Here is a 12,594-nt window from a genome sequence, read left to right as displayed (position 1 = left end):
ACTGCCAGCTCAGAGCCTGGAGCCTGTTTCAGTCTATGACTCCCTCTCTCTCTGACCCTCCCCTGTTCACGCTGTCTCTCTCTCTCTCCTAGAAATAAATAAAACATTAAAAAAAAATTTAAAAAAAAAAAAAGAAGTTAAAATTGTCCTTTTGTCAGTTCCTAATAATCTTACCTTATTTGCACATTCATTTATCTCCTTGCTTTGTTCCAGAAACAATTTCACTCTCTCCCAAAACAAGGAATATCTACCTCTATTATTTAATTACTTTTAAATATGCACTAACAGATCCACAGAACAGAAAGTTTTGTTTTTGTTTTTTTTTTTTTAATATTTTTATTTATTTCTAGGAGAGAGAGAGAGACAGTGCGAGCAGGGGAGGGTCAGAGAGAGAGGGAGTCACAGACTGAAACAGGCTCCAGGCTCTGAGCTGGCTGTCAGCACAGAGCCCGATGCGGGGCTCGAACCCACGAACCGCGAGATCATGACCTAAGCGAAAGTCGGACGCTTAACCGACTAAGCCACCCAGGCGCCCCTAGAACAGAAAGTTAAAGAGCTGTCCACTACTCACCATTATCTGGCCCTTGAAATTTCATTGAATAAAGCTTAACAGGTTGATTAAATGCCACAGTAATAAGTAGCTGTGAAGAAAATAACAAGTTTTATTTTAAAAGGGCTCTTGAACACTTTGAATATACACAACAGCTAAGCAGAATTAATACGATTAATTCAAAAGCAGAAAATATTTAACTCATTTCACAAAACCAATGTAATATAAAAAAAATCAGTAAGTCGAAAGTAACTTAATTAGACTGACATTTGAGAAATACAATCATCAATTATTCACATAAGGGAATAATGACAAAACTTAAAGGAATAAATTAAATTAAAAATATGCATACAGGAAGATTCTTGCTGTCTCAGTTAGTAGGGCATGTGATTCTTGATTTAGGGTTGTCTGAGCCCCATGTTGGGTGTAAAACCTATAAAAAACGGGGAGTGTAGGTAATGCCTAAGATCCTAAGGTCTTGTCTTGTGACCTGTAAACTGGCATTCTGCCTTCCTAAAAATTAAATAAAATCCCCAAATTAAAATAAAATTCCACTATATAGTTTAGAATATAAGCTGAACATTTTGTAGGATGGTTTGTCAAGCACGTACCCATATCGTCTGACAATTTGGAGACAATGCAGATTATGTGAAGAAACTAGTCCTCAAATGCACTGCATATGATCCGCAACTCAGAAGAAAAAGAATTTTAATAGCTCTATGGTAACCTCCAAACCTCCATCCTAAATTTAATCTACTGAATTTAGAAGGCCACATAAGGAAACCAGGATAGGAAACACTGTCAGGATGCCGATCTCTAAGAAACCAAGCGTCATCTGCTCAATCTTCTTCCCAGTTAAAATGATGTATGTATCTCTGCTTCTACCCTAGGAGGAAGATTTCCCTGGCAGTAAGGTTTCATGGAAGCTGTGGTCAGTTCCATTGATATGCATCACCATGTTATACTCACGGCACCATTTACAAGCAACACGATCAAGAACAATATTCTTAAAACTGTTCAGTAAGACAACTGTAGTGGGAAGAAAGATCGAATTTGGATTTACGATTTCATGATCATTGTCATCTGTGTGCCTAAGAAAACACCCAGACCATTTCCTCTGGTTATATAAATATACTTCTTATACTGGATCTGTAATCATGTGTCAAAAAATAATAAACATGACATATTTAGAGACTTGAACCACAGGTGAGGAGGAAATGAAAACGGAAACCTAGAAAGAGATCAAGAATCTGACCCTCTTTCTGAAGACTGTGAAGAAGAATCATATAACTCTTGAGAAAGAGAAGCATGATCACATTTATATTTTTGAAGAAAAACTTTTGGGGGTTCCTGTATGGCTCAACCAGTTAAGAGTCTGACTCTTGATCTCAGCTCAGGTCTTGATCCCAGGGTTGTGAGTTCAAGCCCCACCCTGCATTGGGCTCTACACTGGGCTGAAGCCTACTTTAAAAAAAGAAGAAGAAGAAGAACTTTTGTGAACACATAGAAGGATGAACTGCAATGGGGAACAAATCAGAGACAGCGTATTAGAAAATAAATTAAGGGAGTTCCTCGGTGACTCAGTTAAGCATCCGATTCTTGATTTTGGCTGAGGTCATGATCTCATGATTCATGGGATAGAGCACTGTGTCAGGCTCTGCACTGACAGCATGGAGCCTGTTTGGGATATTCTCTCTGTCTCTGTCTCTCTCTTTCTCTGCCCCTACCCAACTCATGCTTTTTCTCTCTTAAATAAATATTTAAAAAAAGAAAGAAAATTAAGGAAAATAACAGTCAGGATGAAGATAATGATGACTTGATCAAGGCAAGACTACACTACTTCCTCTGTGATGACAATGCAGGGATAGGGCAGTACAATACAAGTTTACAGCTGGGTGTGAGAACCAGACATTTAGGGAGTGCTCATCTAATTAGTCTCTATTTCTCAGGTACAAACTCATCTGGGTGGGTAAAAAAAATAGGGAAGACAGGTCTAGAACGAACAAAAGGACTAATGGAGTGGTGAAGATGCAACTCAGCAGTGGGGCCAATCCAAGCATCCTAAGATTCTGTATAATGACCCTGGCAGCTTGTACAGAACAGAGAAAAGAGGTGGGTCTATACCGTCAAAAAAACTGAAACTTACAAAAAGGAAAAGAAGTGGCCATCTGGGAAGGAGAAACATAAAACCATGAGGTGGAAACATGATAACCCAGAGACGGCATAAATATTGATGATCCCTATAAGCTTTAACTGGGAAGTATTCAATCACCTGTTCATCACAATCAGATTCCAAGAAGGTCATATCTTTTCGTAAGCAGTTGTCAAATCCATGCTCATCACTTTCGTTAAGACATTCACAGCCAGCTTTGTTAATAAAAGGCATTAAATCCATCTGAAAAAAATTAAATCAAGACTTCAGGCAAAGAATTTGGATTTGGTTTAATAATCTTCATCAGAAACGTAAATACATGATTTTCTCTAGATTAGACAATTAAAAAAAAAACCTTCTTTTAAGACAGATATCTTTTAAGAGTCTAGACTAAAACTTTTATAATGAAGCTTTCATTTGAATTTCTGACTGAGACCTATCACCATTAAAGCCAAATCTAGGCTTTGCCCATTTGATAAAGTATCAAAAACCAAGTCTTTAACACTAAGATTATAAAATGTTGACTAATATTTTTTACTGATTTGTAGTGCGAAATATGCAAATTAAAATACCCATAAGATCCAAAGGAAGCCTACCTCCCTCTTCTAGTGGTCATGTGCTCTTTAAACCTATATCCATAAAGAGTTTACATTCAAGATAAATAACAAATAAGGACTAAAATGGTTTTTATTATGGAAAATTTCAAACATGTATAAATAGAACACTACAGTCAACCTCAGGTAGTCACATCCCAGCTACAATAATCAGCTCATGGCCACTCTTATTTCATCTTTACCCAGCAAGCAGTCCCTACCCTCCTGTTTTCAGAGAAATCTTACACATTTCATTTATGAACATTTCAGAGTGTTCATGAGCATAAGAGATAAAGACTCGTAAAAAAAATCCTCAATATTATTATCACAGCTAAAATGAGTTGTACTTTAGTTAACAGCAAATATCCATGTCCAAATTTCTTTATCTCATAAATGTTTTATAGTTGAACTGTTAGACTCAAAATAAGAATCCAAACAAAGCACGCCATATTTGGTTAATGTCTCTCAACTCCTTTAATCTGTGATCATTTAGCGTCTATGGATTTCTAATATTCTGGATTTTGCTGATTGCTTCCTTGTGGGAACGTTTAACATCTTTCCATCTCCCGTGAACGTGTTGGTTAATACTTCCAACACAAGGTTGGAGCTGTGACCGTGGTCGACCTGGCACTGTTTCTGACGTTAGAAGGAGTGCCTCTTCTGCTCTCTCTTTTAGATTTTACAGATTGTTTTAGAAATAAATGGGTGTTGAATTCTGCCAACTGCCTTTTCTGCATATTAGGAGATTATAATTTTTCTCCTTTAGATTGATGGATTTTGTTTACTAATAATTTAAGAGTTTTATAATCAGTCTTAATTAGAACTGGTTAGTAGCTTTTTTGGGGTGTGTGTGCAAATTTGTCAGAATTTGGGATGAAGGTCATATTTACTTCAAAAAGAAATTTAGAGAGTTTTCTCTCTTTCTATATGGTCTTAACTAGTCTGGAATAACACTAGACGATCTGATCTTAAGATCTGGTAGAATTTCCCTGTGAAGCCACCCTGCCCTTTGTGGCAGAGGTGTTCAGTTATTTCCTCTACTTCCTCTATGGTGACTGGTCTATTTAGGAGTTATGGTTCTAGTGGAGTTGATTTTGAGAACTGTTTTTCTAGAAAAACATCCATTTTATCTACTAAACAAGGACTATTTTTTAAGTTTACCAAGTATTATAGACTATAGCTGACTGATTGTTCACCTTTCTATCACAAAGTGTATAACTTTTTTACATGTCAAATAATTATCAACAAAATTATCAATAGTTATTAGAATAGATCCTTAATTATTCAGAGTGGGCTAAATGCCTTTAAGCCAAAATACTGTTTTGAATTATATTAAAAGTTATATTGCATTAGATGAATAATACACACATTATTCAGGGTAACATACAGTAGCCAACTTAAGAACAGCGGGGGTTGGCATGCTGGCACTATAAAGCAAAGTTCTACTATTATAGAATTACTCTGAACTTTAAGAACATTTCCCTTGAAAGGGTAGTTTTAACAAAATCTTTTAAACACTTATATCTTCCATCCTACCAACATGCCTCTTCTATATTATATCTAGGATTATGATCCCAGGCATGAAGACAACATTGCAGCCATACTTGTAATATCTTAATGATGAAAAATAAACTAAATAGGTGATTTACTTAAAGTTGTTTTTTATATTTATTTACAGTGGGGCACACAAAACAAGTATCACATTCAAACAGTTGCATTAATGTGCTTTGCTATATACAATGTTGTCTGGGACAAACTGGCATTAAATCTGACCTAACTGCAAATGGACACATTCTGGAAATATGAAGCTGGAAATAAATATCACTACCTATGTAATCAACTTGCCAATGAGGAAAGAATAATGAGAAAACAATCAGACCAATCCAGATTGTGGGACAGTCTATAAGACAGATGGCCTCAACCTGCAGTGTACAATAAGATAGCCATTAGCCACATGTGGTAATTTAAATTAATTAAAAGTAGATAAAACTTAAAATTCAGTTCTTCAGTTGCACTAGTCACGTAACAAATGGATAATAGCCACGTGGATCTAGTGGCTATTATATTAGACTGGTGCTGGTTTAAACTTTCAAAAACGCAGTCATGAAAGAAAAAAAGAGCAGACAGAAGTTTCTAGAACACGAAAGAGAAACAACTTAACTGCAATACATGATCCTTGACTTGATCCTAGATGGGGGAAACACAGTTACAAAGGATATTTTGGAGATAATTATAAGAATGTGAACATAGGCTGTAAATACCAGAGATACTGTATACCATTGTTAAATTTCTTAGAAGTGACAATGGTATCATGGTAACGTAAAAGAATGTTCTTGTTCTTAGAAGCTACATGTTGAAATATTTATAGATGAACCATCATGATGTCTACACCTTACTTTTTAAATGACTCTGCAAGAGATAAAAGTAGATAAATACATATCAAGAAAGTAAAAATAGGGGCGACTGGGTAGCTCAGTCGGTTAAGCATCCAACTCTTGATTTCAGCTCAGGTCATGATCTCGCAGTTCTTGGGATCAAGCCCTACACTGACAGCATGGAGCCTGCTTGGGATTCTCTCTATGTCCCTCCCCCCTCCCCCCTCCCCCCACCAAGAAAGCAAAAACAGCAAAATATTCACAACTGATGAACACAGGTGAATGGTATATGTGTTTGTTATACTATTCTGTCAATTGAATGTTCATTTTATAAATAAATTTCACCCTCCATTTTTTTAGAGGTGAGAAAATCTAACACAAGACACACAGGAAGTTAGAAAAACTTTTCAATGCTTCCAATTTTAGTTAAAGAAAGATCTGTCTTACTACACAAATTAGGGTCACTAAAGGTTTCACTTCAATTTGATGAATGATGACAAAATGTGTAAACCAAAACCTATAGTTCTGTGGTCAGAACACAGAAATACACTAACAAGCCTCAAGATTCAGAACATTATGCAAATCCAAGTTCAATCCCAGAGTGCCTAGAATTCAAACTTGTGGAGAGGAAGACTTATTGATAGCCCTACTGTTATGAAGCGATACTAGCTACTCTTAACAAATATGAAAGAGAAGAGATAGAATTATTTAAATTTTCCTAATTTAAATATCCCAATGCTTCAATAAATATTTTGTAAACTAGAAGTCATTATATTCACAAGAACATTGTCTTACTTCTGAATAAGAACTATTACGATTCTTAACCTACATCTATTGCAATATTTCAATCCCCTCTAAAAGGGATGCACGTTATCTCTCTGACTCTGGGTTCAATGAAATCTGGAGTTCCAAAACTAGGATGTATAAAATCAGTAACTGAATAATACAGTCTCTTTGTGTTAAAAGATAACTGAAAGTCTTTAAAACCAAAATTTTATTTTAAAACTGCTCATACATTTTTTCAATCCTTATTACTTAAATCTGCTTAAGACACAGGCTTTCATTCACTGATTCTTACTCCAGTTAAGTTGCTATTTGTGCTGTGAGAATGATGACATTCTTAGAAACCCATTACCGATCTTAAATAATAACCTTGTAGACATAATAGTTCAAAACTTTTAAAGTCTTGATTGACACCTGATGGAAAAATGAAAATGTTTTTAATAGCTTTTCACATTGCATTCATAACATTTGCATGAAAATGAGACATTTTTAATTTCTTAAAACTTCAGTTTTTCATGCTTACTTCCTACCTGAGGCCAAAACACTGATATCACACTTAGCTAACGTATAAAGAAGTGGCCCTCTAGCTAAGCAGCAGGACTATTCCGCTCTCATTAAGATTTGTTCATGCAAAAACCCTTAGTAAATTAGGGGGGAAATACAAAGATGTAAACAAAACAGTTTACAGGTGAAATTTCCAAAATTTTCCAAAAGGTGTTACAACTCTGACTTACACAACAGGTTCATACTTTCTAACTGGGTATCACAATTTCAAATGATTAAATAACAGTTCTGTTTTAAATAGGTACTAATTGTGCCTCCCTAACTTCAATTAACTTCAGTACCACATGTTAAGGACACTCTTTGAAGATACAACCCCCCACCCCACTCTCAAAACAAAGACTCTCGTATTTATCTAACTATAGTCTCCTTATTCAGTGTGAATTTAAGAGACTTCTAGAAAGGACTTGTAGCCCATGACATTGATCTGCTTTAATGTACTTGATACATATTCTTTCACATATTAGCTTTAACTTGAGGTAACAATTATTTTTTAAAAAGTTCATTTTTGATCTGCCAATACCATTAACTTTAAAACAAAAAAAAATTAGGAAAGATACATACAAATATATATTTTGGTATGCAGGATTAACCAAGTTGCATCACAAGTCAGTTACCACAAAGTGCTACTTCTGAATTTTGGTTCCTTCCCGAATAGTTCTCAAATGATACTGAATTATAACAATTTTATTATGTTTAATTTTCAAACACATTTAAGTTCCTAAGTCTTCAAGTTATTATTTGAATAGTAACTCTTAAAATTCAGAAAAATGTACCCAATTACTACTGATCTGAAAATAACTAGATCCTAAAATAACTAGTCACATGTGATCCTAAAATAACTATATTTTTTTAACAGAAAAAGAGGTGCCAGAAAAGAGGGGCTACATTTAAAAAGACAGAGAAAACCATAGGAAATGGCAGGAAAGGGAGTTCAGCATAAAATGATCACACTTCAAAATTTAAAGGTCATTTTACACAATTGCTGAAAAATGGAAATTTTCCAATGCACATTTGTTCACATTTGGGAGGGGTAACATATAAATATGTAACTTAAAAAGTACACATAAACAGAACATATACCTTATATACAATAATAAAATAAAAATTAAATGTATATATGTAAATATATATACATTAAACATGAGTAAATGTTTAAAACTGGCTATTAAGACAATTCAGAAAACAGATTTAAAAAAAACAAGCGGCAAAGACAATTAGCAGAGGAAATTGAGGAAAAATTGTTTTTGATGAGAGCTAAAGGTTATAGTACATACAACAGAGACAAAAATCCACAGTCAGCTAATTATTTTTAAAGTTCTTATCTGAAAGTATTCTTAACTAGCAAAAGATCACAGTCAATTTCACTTTAACCAAACAATGACAGAAAATATATCCTGATTTCACTTTTAAATCTACCTACATAGCCTTTTGGAATATCTGTGTCCTCATTGCTTCCAGGGTCATTTTCTAAGTGCTGCTTGATTTTTTCTTCTAATCCAACAGCATCTGCTCCTTGATACTGATCAATTCTCACTTTGTTTCGAAAAAACAGAAATGTAGGTGTTGCTGATATATTGTTGGTGGCAGCTGTTCCCTAGAATTGGCAGGTTAAATGTTAAGAAATTAAAATTAATCATTTTTAAACCACTTAGAAAATTCATTTTATATCATCTATAAATATCACAAGCATAAACAAAAAAACATATAAAATAACGTATTCCCAATTGTTATTTAAGAGAAAGCAGGCCTATTACTGAGAGTACAACTACATGACCCTTACATTCCCAATAAAAACCTGTATTTTTATCAATTTTAGTAGTAAATACTTCACCCAAACAGCAGAACAAATAGTTTCCAATACAGAAATTGTGCTTTACAACACCAGCTAGCTCTCTCATAAGTACATGCTGTTTCTTAAGCGGAGAAACCAAAAACAGTATTGATCAGTCAACACAAACCACTGCTATGAGGAAAAAGTACCGATCTGACAAACAGTAGCCCGTCTCTCCACGAATATGAAGTAACATCCTCACCCAACTCTACTCATAGAAATGACTTCTGGCTTCCTACACCGCAACATCTACCTTTTAAAATTCTGCTCCAACTCCACAATACTATAAAACTAAGTACTGAGTGGATATCAGTTAATCACTGACTTGTGGTTTAAACTTTTCATAAGTACAAAGGAAATAGTAAAGCAAACGTGTCATCTTGCATATTCAAATACTATGAAAAGGTACCACTATGTTGCTTAAAAACATCATTGACCTTTTTAGAACAATGTTGTCCAAAATTAGACACAAATGTGGGCTATCTATGTAATTTTAAGGTTCCCATATCCAAAACAAAAAACTGAAATCAATTTTAATAATGTATTTTAGTGAATCCACTATTTGCATTTTCAGCACAGTCAATATAAAAAGTTCATGACGTATTTTATATTTTTTCATACTAAGCCTTCAAAATCCTATGTGTATATTTACAGCAGTTCTCAATTTGGACTTGCCACATTTCAAGTGTGCAACAACCACACGCAGCTAGTGGCTACTATACTGGACAATTAGCTCCAGAAGAGAGCACTTCTAGATTAGAGACAGAGCCTACTACAGGCCACTGCTACAGTCCACCAGTACGAGACAGAAGTAGAGCACTAATCAGGGTTTATACCAAACCGCAAATACTAACTACAAACTAGGTAACATTTAAAAAAAACTTTTCACACTCAGAAATGTATCAAAGACCAAACCTCACCAAAAAAGAGCAGCTACATATTTATTCCTTAGTCAGAACTAAAGACTACATTTTTCGTGATGGAACGAACCTTCAAAACATTTTCCCCTAACTCCTCCTCCATATTCCCACCTATGAAATGTCGAATGGCCACGTGGCCATTCCAACTAAATCATCAGGGAATCCCCACAACACTGTGGCTCAATCAACAGTAATCAACACTTTACAGTTCCTGCTGAGTATGGGGCTTTGAAGTTAAGATTACAAAAATGATCAATTCAAATCAAACTATAAGCAAGTAGTAGAAGATATTCCTGATTTGTGAAAGATAAACAAAAAATATAAAATGAAGAACTGCCAGGTGAGCTATTAAGTGGAACTTATTAGTTTTACATTAGAAAGATAGTAACATAAACAAACCCAGAAGCAATTAATACTGGACTGCCCTTTTTAACTAATGCAGCCACAATGACATTTGTAATAATTCATGTCAATATAACATTTGCCTATCTTCAAAGGAGTAAGTACTAGGTGCATAAAGAGATAAGCAAATGAAGGATGACATCAATGTTGAATTTCAAACCAATGTAATTTTTTCTTTTAAAAAGGACTCCTTTCCAGGGTGCCTGGGTGGCTCAGTCGTTTAAGCATCTAACTCTTGATTTTGGCTCAAGTCATGGTCCCGCAGTTAAGTTCAAGCTCCCCATTACGCTCTGTGCAGACAGAGAACCTGCCTGGAATTCTCTCTCTCTGCCCCTCCCCTGCTTACACTCCTTCTCTTTCAAAATAAACAAACGACTCCTTTCCCTTACCTGACACTGATGTACATCTACTTCCAGGAAAACTGCCTGTGGATACTTATTACTCATAGAACTGAATGCTGGGGCAATCCTTAAACATGGTCCACAGCTGTAAGAAAGTAAAACACATGCTTGGTTAAAAAAAAAAAAAAAAAAAAAAAAAAAACACCACCACCAAAGACTGTATTAATTTATACTCTAAAGAACTCAATTAAAATACGAAATTAAACGAACTTTGATCATCCTGGCTTTAGTCATTTTAGTCTTTTCCACTAGATTAATTTAGATACGCTTTCATCAATACCACATTGTCCTAATGACTACAGATTTATATTAAGTTTTAAATATAATAATGTTAAGTCTCCCAGCTTTATTCTCATGGAAATTAAAGATCTAAATAAAAGAATATACTATGCTTATAAACCGAAAAACTCAACAGCATCAAAATGTCAATTTTCCTAAATTTGATCTTTAGAGTCAATGTAAAATCCCAGTCGGTTTTCTTGCAGAAGTTAACAAGTTTAAATTCTGAGATTTATAGGGAAATACCAAAGATAGACCCAGCCATTTTGAGGTTCAAAGCTGAGAAAATTCCATTACTGAACATTAAGAATGATCACAAAGTTTTATAAATTAAGAATGTACAGGACTAGTACAATGATAAACAAACTGACCAATGTTAAAAGAATGGTCCAGAAACAAACCCATCCTATACACAGTACCCTGATTTATCAAACATCTGACACAGCAGTGCAGTGGGGAAAGGATGATCTTTCAATAAGCAGTGCTGAGTCAATTAGATATTCATATGGGAAAATAAATGAACTGTGACCCCTATACCTCACACCATACAAAAACCCAATTCCAGATGGATTACAGGTCTAAATGTGCGAGGTAAAACAGTAAGGGTTTTAGGAAAAAATATAAGGAATACTTCCAAAACTTTGGAGTAAACAAAGATTTCTTAAAACACAAATATCATTAAAGAAAAAAGGAAATAATTTATATGTTGTAATATACTTGATAAGGTAGAAAGTATATTAAGACCTTTTCTTCAAGCTGCCATTTACAGAGTGAAAAGACCCCAAAGAGTGGTAAAAAAAAAAAAATCTGTAATACATATCAAAGGACTTAGACTGCTAATATGTAAAGAATTCTTACAAATCAGTAAGAACAAGACTGACACCCGAAAGAAAAATGGGTAATGTCTTAAACTGGTACTTGACAAATGAGGTTATCTTCCTAACAGCCAATGAATATGAAAAGATATCTCACTTCATTAGTCACTAGGGAAACCAGGGAAATGAAAATTAAAACTACTCCCATCAAAATAGCCAAAACAGGGGCGCCTGGGTGGCTAAGTCGGTTGAGCGTCCGACTTTGGCTCAGGTCAGGATCTCACGGTTCATGGGTTCAAGCCCCGCATAAGGCTCTGTGCTGCCAGCTCAGACCCTGAAGCCTGTTTCAGATTCTGTATCTCCCTCTCTCTGACCCTCCACTGCTCACTCTGTCTCTCTCTCTCTCAGAAATAAATAAAAAAACATTTTTAAAAATAGCTAACACAGAAAAGAATAAAGTATTGTCAAGAATGTGGGGCAACTAGGGCGCCTGGGTGGCTCAGTCGGTTGGGCATCAGACTTCGGCTCAGGTCATGATCTCGCTGCCCGTGAGTTTGAGCCCCGCGTCGAGCTCCGTGCTGACAGCCAGCTCAGAGCCTGGAGCCTGTTTCGGATTCTGTGTCTCCCTCTCTCTCTGACCCTCCCCTGTTCAAGCTGTCTCTCTCTCTGAGAAATAAAAAAAAAAAAAAAAAAAAAAAAAGAATGTGGGGCAACTGAACTGTTACTGACCATGCAAAATGGTATCACCTCTTTAGGGGGACAGAAAAAAAATTGGCAGTATCTACTAAACCAAGACTTATGCCTAACTATGAGCATTTCTGACTTACATAACCAACAGAAATGTCTACATATGTTTGCTTTAGGGCATTTGAAAAAATACTGACAGCAGTAACATTTCTAATAACCAAAAGTGGAGACTGCTCAAAGTC

The 12,594-nt window shown here is 35.2% G+C and overlaps 1 protein-coding gene across 1 annotated transcript in view; it reads right to left on the bottom strand.

The window, feature by feature from the left end:
* Positions 1 to 12,594, bottom strand: part of TXNL1 (thioredoxin like 1) — a 34,686-nt gene that overhangs the window by 12,052 nt on the left and 10,040 nt on the right. The window contains exons 2-5 of the mRNA XM_039230514.1: positions 10,560 to 10,656; positions 8,438 to 8,611; positions 2,823 to 2,945; positions 572 to 641 (exon numbers count right to left, since the gene is read on the bottom strand). Of these exons, the coding sequence (XP_039086445.1) occupies positions 572 to 641; positions 2,823 to 2,945; positions 8,438 to 8,611; positions 10,560 to 10,656 (464 nt within the window). The remainder of the gene's footprint in view (positions 1 to 571; positions 642 to 2,822; positions 2,946 to 8,437; positions 8,612 to 10,559; positions 10,657 to 12,594) is intronic.

The sequence above is a fragment of the Hyaena hyaena genome, unplaced genomic scaffold, assembly GCF_003009895.1.
Source record: "Hyaena hyaena isolate Hyena2069 unplaced genomic scaffold, ASM300989v1 scaffold_47, whole genome shotgun sequence".
NCBI classification, from domain to species: Eukaryota; Metazoa; Chordata; class Mammalia; order Carnivora; family Hyaenidae; genus Hyaena; species Hyaena hyaena.
This window is presented reverse-complemented; position numbering and strand designations above follow the sequence as displayed.